Source organism: Protopterus annectens, chromosome 14.part0 (genome assembly GCF_019279795.1).
Source record: "Protopterus annectens isolate FY-2018-M chromosome 14.part0, PAN1.0, whole genome shotgun sequence".
Lineage (NCBI taxonomy): Eukaryota > Metazoa > Chordata > Ceratodontiformes > Protopteridae > Protopterus > Protopterus annectens.
Window position 1 is genome coordinate 621,850,774 of NC_056748.1, and position 14,995 is coordinate 621,865,768.

The 14,995-nt window shown below is 40.2% G+C and overlaps 1 protein-coding gene across 4 annotated transcripts in view; it reads left to right on the forward strand.

Moving 5' to 3' along the window:
- HERC4 (HECT and RLD domain containing E3 ubiquitin protein ligase 4) overlaps positions 1 to 14,995 on the forward strand; it is a 3,175,640-nt gene that overhangs the window by 2,954,316 nt on the left and 206,329 nt on the right. For all 4 annotated transcript variants that reach the window (XM_044056374.1, XM_044056377.1, XM_044056376.1 and 1 more), the window contains one exon: positions 2,926 to 3,008. In XM_044056374.1, the coding sequence (XP_043912309.1) occupies positions 2,926 to 3,008 (83 nt within the window). The remainder of the gene's footprint in view (positions 1 to 2,925; positions 3,009 to 14,995) is intronic.

Genomic DNA, 14,995 nt, shown 5'->3' on the forward strand with positions numbered 1-14,995 from the left:
GACTATCTGTACACCGTCATGTGAACCTGTACCCTTTTTTCCTCAGCAGCTTAGGAATATCTAACCAGGGGGTCATTTGTATGGCATTCTCCAGCTTCTGGCAAGGGGTGAGAGGCAAACTCTATCTGAACAGGTAAGGTGGAGTCCAGGGAATTACGGGTAGGGGAGGAGTTAGAGCTCTGGATCAGAAGAAGATTCATAGTCAGTGCTGAGGTCATATCCCACAACCCATACGTTTGAACCAGAAGAAAATCAGTCAGCATGGATCTAATTTTATGGTAAGTACATAGTTTTGTTTAAGATATATACCAACAGAGTCAGAAGTCCAGGACCATATAAATAGAAATGAACAGTTGGTGTTCACATTGGCTTACTTCCCCTTAAGACGGTGAAGCAGCCCCAGAGTGCATTTATTCATAAAAGGACATTGTTTGTCAGGTTCTCTCAGTCTTGGGAAACATTTTTAGATCATTTTATTGCTTGAAAAATTGATAGTTGCTGACATCTATATAGATCAAATTTGTCCCTGTATTAAATTTAGTCATCTTGCTTCAGATGTTGCCAGAAGTTTATAGTGGCAGGACCTGCTAGAGGAAAATTAGGTGAACACTGAGCTGTTTCAAGCATAAATGAAGATGAGGTCTGAAAGTTATACCATTCATCAGTCTTGTACCTTAAAAGTTCCACATTGTTTTCAGTTATCTCCAGCCCCCCCCCCCCCCCCAAGCAAAAAAAAAAAAAAGAATGGAAGGAAAAAAATGAAACACACACACCCTTCCCTCCAGCCCCAGCCATTCAGGTCCCGTTTCTGTGCCATGCCCCAGACCTCCTTTAACATATTTTTTTATGTATAAAAAGCATTTCTTCTTTTAATCTGCAGCAAACTGATTGCTACACATGTAGTAAACAGTTCTTACAGTTTTTTATACCATGCCTGCATGGAACACGACAGCACTTTTTTTTTTTTTTTTTTTTTTTTTTTACTTTTAAACTGTAGCAAATGGTTTATTACAGTGTAGCAAGCAGTTGCAGTTTAGACAACACACAGAGGGCTGCAGAGCTCAGATTGACCAAAAATGTAATACTGGTTGTTGAATTCAAAAGCAGTCAGGATTGGCTGATCACACCCCCACCCCAGCACTTTGCTCCTGGGGCTGTTGCCCCCCCCTCACCCCGCTCTCGCTATGCGCTGCTGCCAAAGGACTACATGTAAGATCTCAATCTCTCTCAAAATATCTCCTTTAAGTGCAGCAGTACAATAAATATTGTTTCATGTTCCCTTCACTACCACTCTGCTCTAAGCATAAGGCAATCAGCCAATGTGCATGTCAACATTTTGCTCCATCCTAGCACTGATACCATAACTTATTTGCTGCATTTTGTTGATTAAGAGCTGTCTGTTCAAGTGCCAAACAAGTGTAGACGCATACCTCTCAAGTGTACCTCATTACGAGGAACGTACCTCATTTGGGGTCTTAAAAAATTCATGTTCCTCGAAGTTCCTCAGAATTCCACATTGAAAGAGTCTGTGACACATTTAGTGTTAGGATTTTTTTAAGTGAACTCCATGGTAAATACAAATTAATCATATTAATTCATTAAAGGATCTTCTTTATAAGTAAAACCAGCATATTGTAACCATTCTATGACCTTCCTAGTTGAAGTTGTTAGTAAGCCATTAGTATGTGTTCCACATTTTGCCCATTTGTTCACTATTATGAAGGTGAGTGTTCCTCATTTTGGAGATGAAAGGTTGAGAGCTATGTGTAGAAGAGGTGGTTTGGGTTGCCTGGCTGTTACAACTGACAATCCAATTTAAATTGTTTTCAGCTCTGAAGTCCGCTCATGTGACTGTCGTCTATTCAGATTAATATATATGCAGTTTCAGAAGCTATTAAATAAGTAGCATATCTTGATGTGCTGGATTCTTGTAACTTCTGTAAACTGCATTAATAAAGCAGTTCTGCATAAATGTACTTTACCAGTTATGCTTTAGTGGCAAATACAACAAATATGATCTTCTGGCATGTGCATAACTACAAATTGGGCATGCACAGGAATTCCATCAGGCATGGGCAGGCACATAAGCATGCAGCATAAAGGGAGCTATGGTTTGGAAAAGCAGGCTTTGTCAGTGTGTACCATATGGATTTCCTGTTTAAAACTCTACTTGTTAGTGATGAAGGATATAAGGGTGAAAGTACGTGGGTTGACAGTCTAGTAGCACCTTTGGGCTTGGCAGCATGCCCAGTGCACTGTTTGGCTCTTCTAAATATAGGGTGGTGGATCCTGAGGTTCTAAACATTGCAATATTCAGTTGTAGTCAGTATTTGTGTTTAGTACGGATGCCAAACTGCAGTGGGTAGTTTAGGAGGATTTTTTTTTTATTAGGGTGTCTGTAACCATTTTGCTGTCCTGAATATGCATTTGTGTTGCACATTATATTAGAACAGCATTTGAGGTTTGGAAGGCATATGGTTATTCTGCAACATATACTGTATTAAGTGTGGATGAAGGAATTAATTGTGTGCTTGGGGAAGTGTTTGTGACACTGTTGGTAAGAGTGACGGACTGTCAGAGTTTGAATAAACATTTTCCAGAATATTGTCATTTATCATTTAGTTATTGAGATGGCACTAGATGTATAATATGTCAATCAACAAATCTGATCTTTGAATTAAACTTGCTGTTGGAGAATTGTAGTTTTAGAACAGGTATAAGAATTACTGTGAAGAGCTGTCAGTAAGCATTGCAAGGTGATTGTCTCTCCTGCAGTAACAAAATGACTGAAATACACTTGAAGATCTAAAGTTACAGCAGATGCATGTGTGCAACTGTCCTCAGTAAGAGCTAATTATTTTTGTAACTGTAATCATGTATTCCAGCATTGTAACATTGCAATATAGTTTTTTTTTTTTAATACAGATTACTGTGGAAAACTTCGGTAATCCAGAAATAAAACCACTAGTGCCAAATGGTGAGAGTATCACTGTCAGTAAGGAAAACAGGTATAAAAATGTACCATTTCAGTATAAATGTCCAATAAATGCATTAAACCACAGAGGAAACCTTGATATTTTGTTTCATGCTGTTTCAGAGAACCACCAACTTTTTAATCAGACATTTGCCGCAGTTGAAACACAGCTTTGGAACTAAACAGCTTTGGCTTCAGTATATCTGAGCTTACTTAGTGCCCAGGCCTCAACATTGGCATGTATTTTTGCTTAGCCTTAACAGCTTCCATTGCCGCTTAGTTTTTTCTAAGTGACATCTTGCTAGATCTGGAGAGAGAGTAACAATGTTTGTTACCGTTTGCCTTAGTATCTGCTTTTCTTTTTCTTTAATTACTTTATGACTGACTCTTATGCACACTTGCTCTGCATTACTATGAAAAAAATCCATTTTTCACCTTTGGATATGTTTTAGCATAGAACATTATAATTTATGCCTGATAAATAGCTATCCTTCAGAAAGCACTGCAGGTAACCATCCTGAAAAGTAATTTAGCACAGATAGCTGCTGTTGAGGTTTTAGGGATGAATGCTTGGGCACATTGCATGAGTTGGGAATTGTCAGAAGAGTAGGATGAATTGTGCCTATTGGATATTTCTTCTGTGCAGAGACCATTTCTCAAGTAATTAGTTCTTGATAAAGGCAGTAGGTAGTATATCATCCTGTACCAGGGAACTTCAGAAGAGAGAGATTAAAGAGATTAAATGACGTATATGTGTTATAAGATAAAGTGAAGATAAGACAGAGTGCTTAAAATGCAGTATGGTGATAATCAAAGTTTAAGATAGAAATCTATCTCCTGATATGAACCTTTGTACACATTATTTTCTTTAAGTCTTTGTGACCAGCTTCAAAAAAAGTTGATAATCAGATGCCCATTTCTGTGAAACTGGTATGATATGCTAACTAAATATAAAAAAAAAAAAAAAAAAAAAAAAGCTAAGGCAGAGCCCAAAGGACAACACCACAGCCAAACTTAATATTCAAACCACATTTAATATGATTTTAGTGCTTTCGTTTTTAAACTTTAAAAACTTCTTCTGACAAAAATTTCAACCAGCGAATGCTTCTTAAGTATCAGAAGGAAGACAAGTCATGTGATCGCCACACTCAGATGAAAAAATTAAAGACATATCCTCATAGTATATACATACATAAACAGTATATGTTTAAAAATTGCAAGCAGTAATAAATAATGCAAAAATCAGCACCATAAGCATAAAAATATTCAGATAGCTTGTGTATATTGTCTGAATGCTTTTAAATATGTTCCTGTCTAAATACATATAAGCTACTCTTAAATTTAAAATAAAAACTTTTTAAAATTTATTTTTAAATTTATGAGTAGCTTATATGTATTTAGATAGGAACATATTTTAAAGTATTCAGACAATATCCACAAGCTGTCTGAATATTTTTATGCTTATGGTGCTGATTTTTGCATTATTTATTATTGCTTGCAATTTTTAAACATATATTTATGTATGCATATAGTATGAGGATAGGTCTTTAAATTTTTCATGTGAGGGTAGCATTCACATGACTTGTCTCTTTCTGATACTTAAGCATTCTCTGGTTGAAATTTATGTCTGAGGAAGTTTTTAAAGTTTAAAAACGAAAGCACTAACATCGTATTAAATGTGGTTTGAATATTACGTTTGGTTGTGGTGTTGTCCTTTGGGCTCAGCCTTTGCTTTTTGTTTTTATATTTAGTTTTTATTTTGTGTTTTTTTGGAGTATGATATGCTAAGTAAACGATTCTATAAGCATTTTGGACTAACACTCCATTTCTGGGAATGCCTGTGTCATTGACTACATCTGGAGCTCCTGCCTGCCCTTAGGTGAATGTGTGTGCACCTTCCAGAATTTATGCTTGATGTTTCATATTGAATATATTCTCATAATACTGGGAGTATTTAGCTGGCAGTGATCTGCTGCTGCTCTATTTCTTACAGACCGTTTTGATATTGGCAAAGTTTCTACAGATGTTCATCATAAGGATCATTGCTACAGTATAATTTCATATACCAGTAAGTTGGCCACAGGCTCATGTTTCCACCTCGTCTCCCAGCTAAATGAAAAAAAAGTAAAATCTTAGCCCATCAAAAAGTCATAGTCATTAAAAAGTGCTGTTTTATGGTGGCAAGCCCTCCATGCACCCCCATGGTGGGACTTGCACCCATCTCTTACTTAAATATACTAACTCTATGGTTATGCAGCCCCAGTAAAAATGGTTAAAAAATCACACACACACATGCATTGCAAATGAAAACCACAATGGTGTTCTCCTGAGGCAAACACTAATTGTGGAATTAAAGCACTTAAGGAAATGTGTCTGTACAGACTAGCTTCCAGAGTTGTCAGAAGTCCACAGATTGTAGAGCTGGTTTGCTGTCTCTGTGTGACACTGCAGCAAAGGAAGAACAGCTTCTCTCTACATATGTTTATGGATCTTTGCCATGATGTCAAGACTGAAAACCAAAATATCTAAAATGCAAAATATCTAACATGGGAATTTACCCCTTCTCTATTGTGTGGCCTCACAGTTTGTGTATATATATATATATATATATATATGTATATGTATATATATATATATATATATATATATATATATATATCATTAGAAGGGAGGTTGGCTGCAGGGGGCTTGCCCCCTTTGCATTAAAAATGCTTTAGATATTTTGCATTTTAGATATTTTGGTTTTCAGCCTTTTGAACTTTCAACCTTAAACATTTTTATTAAAGATGACATTTTGGTATAGATATATACGCAGTAATAGAAAAGAAAACAAATCATATTTAGCATGTTTTTGTTGTTTTCATGCAGTATACATTTAACAATTGCCATTCTGTGCAACATTGCATATTCCTGCTGTCCCTTAAATTTCAGTCCTCCTCCTGAACATTATGCTGCATGTATTGTTCCCACAAATTCCTTTTATTTTTACTCGATTTGCTCCCTCCTAAAAATCCCACATCCAGTTCTTTTATCTCCTTTGCAATATTCAGTCCCTCAGTAGTTTTAGATTTTAATTTCCATTTTCTAATATTTGCTTTTTTTTTTTTTTAATAGCCAATAAGATTGAGATTAGTAAGGCCTTACTATTTCTGGCAATTCAAATCCTGTATACCAGCTCAAAAGAATAATTTCCTTAGTTACAACCATTTGCTACCCCAACATTTCTGACAGTGTTCGGTAGAGAATTTTTGCCACAATAAATGTTTGATCCAGTGTTGTTTCTTCTGTCCATCCTCAACTGATAGGTTATTGGATCCATACGACTCAAATGCTGGCAGCTTTAAGACAGTTGGATCCGAGGTTCAGGCTCCTCTCCTACCTGTAGTTCCACTCCATCAGTATGCTCCATAGATCTCATTTGCAGCTCGTACACTTCAGGTGCAGTCTTCAAAATTTTGTCAGTTAAGTGCTTGGTTTTCCTGGATTCTGTGTCATTATTTTTTCCTTACTAATTAGCTACATCCCCATTTTTCTGAGCTGAACTTGACGTCTCTTTTTAGTAGAGTTTTGTTGATCACTCCCGTTCCTGCCTTTACCTCCCACTGTTAAAAAGAAAAAGGTCTTTCCTCTGTATTTTTCTTACTGACAGCTTATTGATGGCAAATTGTTTCCAGGATTACTGGTGTAATATATTTTTTTTTTCTTGGTGCTATGTAACATTTTCTTCTAGCTGTGTGGATTTTCTTTTTTCACCCAGCATGTCAGACAAAGCCTCTGGTTTTAAGACATGTCACTTGCAGTCACAAGATTCCCCCTCAGGACTCGGACTATAAGTGTGTCTATTGCATGGGGGCTTTCCACCTACATGAGGATTTTTATTCTTGCTTGACCTTTAGTGCTATAGCTCTCTTGGACTGTAAGTCCAAACTTTGCTGAAATGCCTTCTCCAAGCCACAGCTGAGGAACTGATCTTCCAATCCATCTCCCCCTTTGCAAGAAATTGGAGAAGAAAAGTAAGGGAGACCAGTCTACGAAGAAAGGTAGTGAAAAGTGTAAGGGGTCGTCCAAGGAGAAATCTTCTGATAAGCATTGAGAGAAGGAAGCTTGGAATAGATCTTTGGGACACTCTGGTCCATCACTGAAACTTTAAAAATCATTGTAACCTATTTGGATTCAGTCACCTTCTACTTCTTGTGTGCAAGCAAGGCTCTCACTGAATCCAGTCAGTCCTCTGCTCTGATCCCCCATCTCCAGGAGAGGCCCTCTCATTGAGTCTGTAGGCTACCATCAATGGTTTTTTCCTTATGGTCCATGCACTCCTTGAGAAGGCTGTCCAAGGTTGATGTGGACAGGATGATCAAGTTATTGAGAACCCAGATTCTGTTGGGGTCCTTCCTGCACCACCTGCTGTTGGAAGGTTGGAAATGGTCACATCCACCCCCCCTTTTAGTTTCTCATTCACTAATCTGACCTTCAGGTCTAGTAGCATTGGATCTGAGTGTTACCAGGGACAACTAGTGTCAGAGACGGTAGCATGAGCATTTCTGACTCTCTCAGTATCTCTTACTCATTCGACTCCAACAGCATCGGATCTCAACAAGTCCCAGAGCCATGAGGTCAGGGCCGGTGGCATGGGCTTTTTTTTCTTCCCTTCCTCTTGGCACTTCATCTCTTGATAGCTTGGCTCTGATGTATACCTCAGAGCCAAGCCAGATCGAGTCTTGGGGCATGCATTTGTCAGGTTCTTTGGATTTCACAGAATAACTTTGGGACTGGCTTCAGCTTTTGAGGCTTTTGAAAGAGTTGTCTCTAAATCTAGAGAAGAAGTGTTCCCTCCCTCTCTCAGAACCATCCCAAACTCTGCTAAAATCTTAAGCTCCTTCTTCTATTTCCACAGGACAGCAAGAGGTTTCGAGACAATTCACATTATGGACTCCTGTCTGCTTCTTCAGTGGGAAGCTCTGGGTAAACTCAGAAGTACACAAGAAGTATACTTGCAAAAGGAGGCACTTGAACTCAAACTCCCTGCGGATACTAATTTTGAAGAAGGGGTGGTTCCTGTAGATCCGCCAGGAAGATGTCTCCTTCTGAGACATTCTAGAGTTGACAGCAGGTGGGATGGTCCATCATCACCCCCCCCCCTTCCAGTATTGTATTTCTTGAGGCTTTCTGAGGTGGCCCATCTACTTCATGGGTTGTCCCTCCTGCCAATGAACTTGTTTATTTGGTCTCTTGGCAGGCTTAGAAGGAATCTGATGTGGTGGAGTCAATCCCCTTAACTCCAGACTAAAGTTTGGTCTCCCATAAAGACAGGCCACACTGGAATAAGAGTACTGCTGTGGTATCACTGGCCACAAAGAAAGAAAAAGCTTTCATAGGAGAACTCTACCATGCATCCTCCTAACAGGGAGTCCGATGTGTTGGACAGGTTTAGAAAGCAGCTTTATACTTAGATGTTTGCATTACAGGTGCTGAATTATTTAGGCCAGTAGATGTGTTTTCAGAGGGACTTGACTAAAGAACTCTCCATTACCTCCTCTGGATCCTTAACTGCAGAGTCCTGTAAAACTGTGAAGACACAGTTGGCTATCATACAGTCCCTTTCTAATGCACCCCCAAGCTTATTATCCAATGCATCAAGGGCACTTTTAAGCAGGGTACACTGGCACTTATATTCACTGCCACACCTGGTTGCATCTCTGTGATTTTTTGGAGCATCTCAAGACGTCTTTTGCAAATGCCCCATGTGATGGGTCTGCTGTCTTTGTACCCAAGGTGAAAGAAGTGTTTCCAAAAGTGAGCATGATGGCAAGACCCTCTCTGCCATCAGTATCTAATTCTCCACCTCATCTCACCCCCAGATGACTTTCTCCAGGATCTAAAAGGGTGGTAATAGGCTTTGGTACCATAAATCAAGGGATTTACACACAATACAGCACTTCTGGCAACAGACCTATCAGCAGAGGGAGGAATAGCAACAATGGATATCACCTTCATGACAGAGTTGGTGTGCAGAACCAGGGATTTTGAGGCACCTTCACCAACAGACCTTTCACCTCTCCTAGAGGGTTACCCAACTGCTTCACTCTGGAGGCAGTTAGGGAGACACTTATTTCTGCACCCTATAGCCTGGGCAGCCATCACCCAAGATATGTGAATGTAGAGAATAATAACCTGAGGTTACAGCATTCCCTTTCACTCCTTACTCACAAACTCAAAAATTGTTCCTGATGTTCCACCCCACCCCCAGAAAGTCAGCAGCCCCACACAGTCATGAAGCTGTTAGACAAGTGAGTCATCAGGAGGTCCTATCTGACCAGCAAGGATCTGGGGTCTATTTAATATTCTTTTTGATTCCAAAGAAAAACGAGGACCTCAGACAGCTGAACCATTTTATGAAACAGACAAAATTCTGGATGGTCATGGTATAGTTCCAGTTTAGTCCATCTTGGCTTGTCTGAGGGATGTCAAGTGGATGTGATTGGTGATCCTTCAGGATGCCTGTTATCACATACAGATAGCCAGGTGATCAAAAAAGTTCCTGTGTCTGTGGCTGAAAGTCAGTAATTTTCAGTTCAGGGCACTGCCCTTTGTCTCAGTACAGCCCCTGGATGTTCAATTGCATGGCAGTGGTTGCATCTAATCTCAGACTGCAGAGGTTCCAGATGTTCCCACATTTAGATGACTGACTCATAACTGCTGTTACCAGGAATCTACTAGCTTAGGCCAGGGCATCTTGCTTTAGCTATGCAACCAACTGAGGATTAAGATCAACATGAAAAAGTCAAAACTAATGCCCTTTCAGGTGATAGAATTCATAGGATATCATTTGGGTATGACCTTAGCTGTCAAGAATCATTACTCTGCTGCAGTGGTTCTTTCCCATCAGAAAACTCCAGCCAGCTGCAGTCTTTGCCTTCTAGGGTCCTTGCCGGCCTCTACAACAGTTTACTATTGCAACTGCGTGGTGCAGGTAGTCGAACGACGTGGTAGAAAGGCACTTTTCAAAGAGGCGCAGTGCCGAACCAGACTTCTGCAAATTCACAATAATGAAAGTGCACTGTAATTTAGTAGTTTGAGTTCGGTATTCTGAGTGGAGATCGTGGTACAGTGAGGAACAGGGAATTTACCCTTTTCCTCACTGTAATGTGATCTCGTAGTTTGTATATACAATTTGCAGGGGGAGTGGGAGGTGCAGGGGGCTTGCCTCCCTACAAAACAGTAAAAACCATGTGCCGTTGACAGTCTGACAGTAAGTTACGCTGCATACCTTGGTTGACTAACGTCACCTAAAGCTATGTTGAGTTACGTGGAATGCGGGTGCCGGTAGGTGCGATATTGTGTAGGCATTGGGATTATGGGTCTGACATCCTGTTTCTCTTATTTAATCACACGATGGAAGTGCTTTCTGCATTTCATTAGTGAACTGTCTGTAACTCTCATTCCTCATGCCAGAATCTATATGAGTTACAGTGGACTCTAGCAGTTGAGTGATCTGTGTTGTTCCAACCCTTGCATTTCCCCATCATTCTCATGAAGGTATGCAGGCAGCATGTTCAGTGGTGGATGGACTCTCCTGCAGTCTCTCTAGGTCACACCTTGTTGGATTGTCCCATAGTTTCACTAGATTGCTCCTTTTTTCTACTGGCCACGGTGAGAGAAAGATAGTCCAAGGCATGTGGACTTCATCAGAGGCCAATCTCCACATCACTTTCATGGAGATGGTTTGTTCTGCTTGTGTTGCAGGCTTTTCAGGACTCCTCGGGAGTATGATTTTGATTCATACAGACAAACATGGTGGTGGTCTGATTCATCAGCAAATAAGGGGGAAGACACTCATACCCATTATGTCATAAAACCATGAGAGTTTGGCACTGGAAAATGTCTTCCCAGATCGTTCTGGTTGCAGCACACATCCTGAGGAAAGACAGCATTTTAGCGGACAGGCTAAGCAGGCCCATTTTACTGCCTCATGAGCAATCTTTCAATCAAGCCATGACTTTCTAGATCTTCAGCCACTGGGGCCAGCCATACTACGATCTGTTTGAGATCCTGTCCAACTCCAAATACAGGCGCTACTTTTCCCTGATTCCCAAGGAGGAAGATTCAGAAGGATGGTCTGGCCCCACACATGGTCTCTCTTTCTCCTATATGCTTATCTGCTCACTCCTGTCATACCAACATTTCTTCAGGAAGCCATATGGTGCTTTGTTTGTTGTGGTTCCCCTTTGTGGCCTCACTTGATATACCCTCTTTGGTGCTGGAACCTCTTCCAAATATAATCTCTTATCTGTTCAACAAGCCTCACCCAGCCATACCAGCCCTGAAACTAACCACATGGTTTCTGCAATTCCAGCCAGAAACTTAAGGATTTCCTCCCCTGTTCTTTGTACATTGGCATCCTATCAAAAACCTTCTATTAGAAGGGTTGACAGATGTAAGTGGAAGAGATTTTCTGTTTGGGTTTCCTCCAGGTGCATTGATCCTTTTTCAGCCCCACTCCTTTCTATTTTGGACTTCCATCTAGTCTGTGTAAGGAAGGGGCTAGTGATTCTACCTTCAAGGTTCAAATGGCTGCCATCTGTGATTTTCATGTGGGAAAGGATCATAGCCCTATTGCAGCATTTAAGTTAAAAGATTTTTTGAGAGGTACTTTTCTACTTTGGTCTCCTTTTAAGGGACCCAATCCCACCTTGGGATATTACTTTCTTACTTCCGGCCTTGACCAAACCCCACTTAGAACCTGCTGCTACAGCAGAGTTGAAGTTTCTTTCTTGGAAAATGCTTTTTCTGGTAGCATTCACCTCTGCTCAAATGAGTTGAGAGCTCCAAGCTCTTTCCTGCAAACCACCTTATTTGATATTCCACAAAAATAGGGTGTCTGTTTGAACCAACCCAAGGTAGCCTTGGATTTTGGCTTTAATCAGACTGTTAACCTGCCAGTGTGCTTTCCTGATTCCCCAACAAAGAGGAATGTATCTTGCATTTGTTGAATGTTCAGTGTCAGTTAAGATTCAAACTACATTGTGCTAAAACCTTTAAAATAACAGACCAACTCTGTATTTCTTTCTTGAGTTGGTGTTTATAAAGACACTCTCTCCAGGGGGCTATCTGATTGTATCACCTTGTTTGCAAAGCAAAAAGACCATCGTTGTCTTACAGTCCTAAAGCTGATTCTACAAAAGTGGTTGCAACTTCCACAGCTTTCTTTTCCAGAGTTCCTCTTGAGGATATTTTATGCTGCAGTCACTTGGTCTGTTGTTCATATCCCATTACAGATTGGTTTTGCAGTCCAGGTCTCAAGCTTCATTTGGCTCCACCATCCATTAGAATATCCTTTCACGAGACCACTCTTGGGGGTTTTGGTAGGTGGAGACTCTGGATGGATTCATTAATAGCTACACTAAGTGCAGATAGCATGTACCCAGCACATGTCACACAGTAGCGCTCTATTTCCTATTCATTAACCGGCTGTACACTTAGTGTAGAGCTGCTAAGCAAAGGTGAAAGTCAAAATATGTTTGTGAAGCCACTCTTCTACAGATCTTGCATGAATAATTATGCTGGTAAAGGAAACCGTGACACAGCATAATATGTGCCTAAAAGAAACACAAACTAATGTGTTATCTCTATATTATCTATTCCTGTCAGCAGCCATCCACTTCTTCCAACATCTGTCTTGTTCGGTAAACCTCTTTGATTTATAACTGTTTCCATAAGCCATGTTTCCACCACCGGTAACATGCTTGGTCTCTTTTGTATTTCATAATACACCTCTAGCATTCATATAAGGATTGACTGACTGCAACTGTCAGGACAAATGTGTAAATCATGACACCTGAAACATGACCATAACACATCTGTTCAGTACTCCATCAGATTCACTCATGGTTGTATGTATATAATGCTTCTTTGCACTAAAGTAGGCACAGAGCACCATAGGCTACTGGTAATTATAAGTTCAACACCGCAAGATACGGTTACATGCACTAATACTTGGCCAACATCAGTGCAATTGAGCTTGGCAGAGCTGCACTACAGGCAGAGTATGACAAAAAAAATTACAAGTAATTCTTAAGGTTACACAACGTCTGTATTGAATTTTGCCAAATAATCTGGATTTCAGAGTGCTGCTTGACTCAGTTAAGTCAGTCTGTTAATGTTTGTCTGCACTGCAGTGGCTATACTTGCAGCTGTGTTGCAATGTTGGGTAGCCTTTTCACACAGAATCCATCGCTATTATGTCTTATGTAGGAGTGTCTGTATTATCAATACACATTGTGCAAGCATGAGACAAGGCAAGTGCAGTTATCCCAGAATGAAGTGGAAGAAATGCATGTTTGATAACCCTCTAGTTTACAGCTGTGATTGTCATTGACATCCCATACTGTGAAGCAGGTACATGTGCCTCACAGTAACGCAGTGTACATGAAGGACAGTATATAAATCTTAGCAGAGGAGTAGTATGTCATTACATGGGACAATCCCATTGCTGTTATGTTGGCCTGTTCACACACAAGCATTTGCTCCAAAACCTATGATGCACAGTACCAACTGTTACAATGATTTTTTACTAATTACAAGTCTTGTTTTTTCACATTATTAAATTCAGACTTAACTTGTGGGCCTTGTGACTAATACTGTGCTTTTCTGTATTGTGTAACCAGATAGGTAGGATGTATACTTCTCAAAATGGAGTATGTGTGTGTGTGTGTGTGTGTGAGTGAAAGATTGGGGCGGGTATGGTGAAAGGTAAGTAACACTTCAGTGTCAAATATGCTATGTCCACTTCCACTGAGGAGAATACATTTAACTTTGCAGAAATCTTCCTCTGCACTTTATCCCACTTTTAACATAAACATCCCCTCTAACACAGTGATGAGGTCCTGCTGTCAAAAGTGCACTTTCTCCCCTTAAGAGTCAGACTTCTCTTGTGGCACGTGTGACTTGTGCTGTACTGCCTAGTTTGTGTAACTAGAGAGAGAGAGGAGGGTCAGATCTCACTTTAGCTAACTTCTGTGTTTGACTGCAAAATCAGGTACATATAGCTTTCCGAACAGACATGCTGTATCAACTTCCACTTGGGGAAAAAGTGTAACCTGGGTGAGTATTCCACCATCCCCTCATTCCAGCTTTACCACAAACATCATCTCTGAAAAACATTGAGGCCATCCTGTCCAAAAGTCCACTCTGTCCCCATAAGAATCAGACTTCTGCTGTTGCACTTGTGGCTAATACTGTGTTCTCTAGACTGTGTAACTGGTTAGGTAGGTGGTTCGAATCTGACAGTGGTGAACTTGGGTGTCTTTGTGGCTCATAGTTCTAATGTCATGGAAATAAATCTTCAACAACAGATGTGCTGTATCCACTTCCCCTTATGATAAAACATTTAAATTTGAACACAGCTCCCTCTGTAGTTTATCCCACTTTTAACACTAACTTCTTATCTGCAACACAATAATGAGATCATCCTGACAAAAGTGCATTCTTCTCCCCTTAAGAGTCATACTTGTCTTGTGGCACTTGTGGCTAATATTGTGATCTCTAGATTGTATAACTAGATAAGTAGGTAGAAGGTTTAGATCTCACAGCACGGAACTTTGTTGCGTGGCTTCAATGTCAGTTGTGTATATCTTCCTAAATGGGTTGGCTGTATCAACTTCCACTCAGCATAAGATTTTAACATGGGAAGTGATGCCTCCATTCCCATATCTCACTTTTACCACAGATAGCTTCTTTCTATCCCACTGATGAGGTCAGCATATCGAAATTGCACACTGTGTCCTTAAAACTCACAGTTCTCCTGTGGTGCTTGTGGCTGATTTCGTGTTCTATAGATTGCATAAATAGGTAGGGGATCTGAATCCAGTACTGGGTAAATAATGTCAGTGTGCATACTGTCATGTACATCTGTGTCTGTGGCAAACACTCCTTATGTAAAATTCCACTTAGGAAATATATTATCCCTGGCAGAGGATTACCCTCTAAATTTGTATTGTCCCCCAGGTGGTTGGCAGCCAT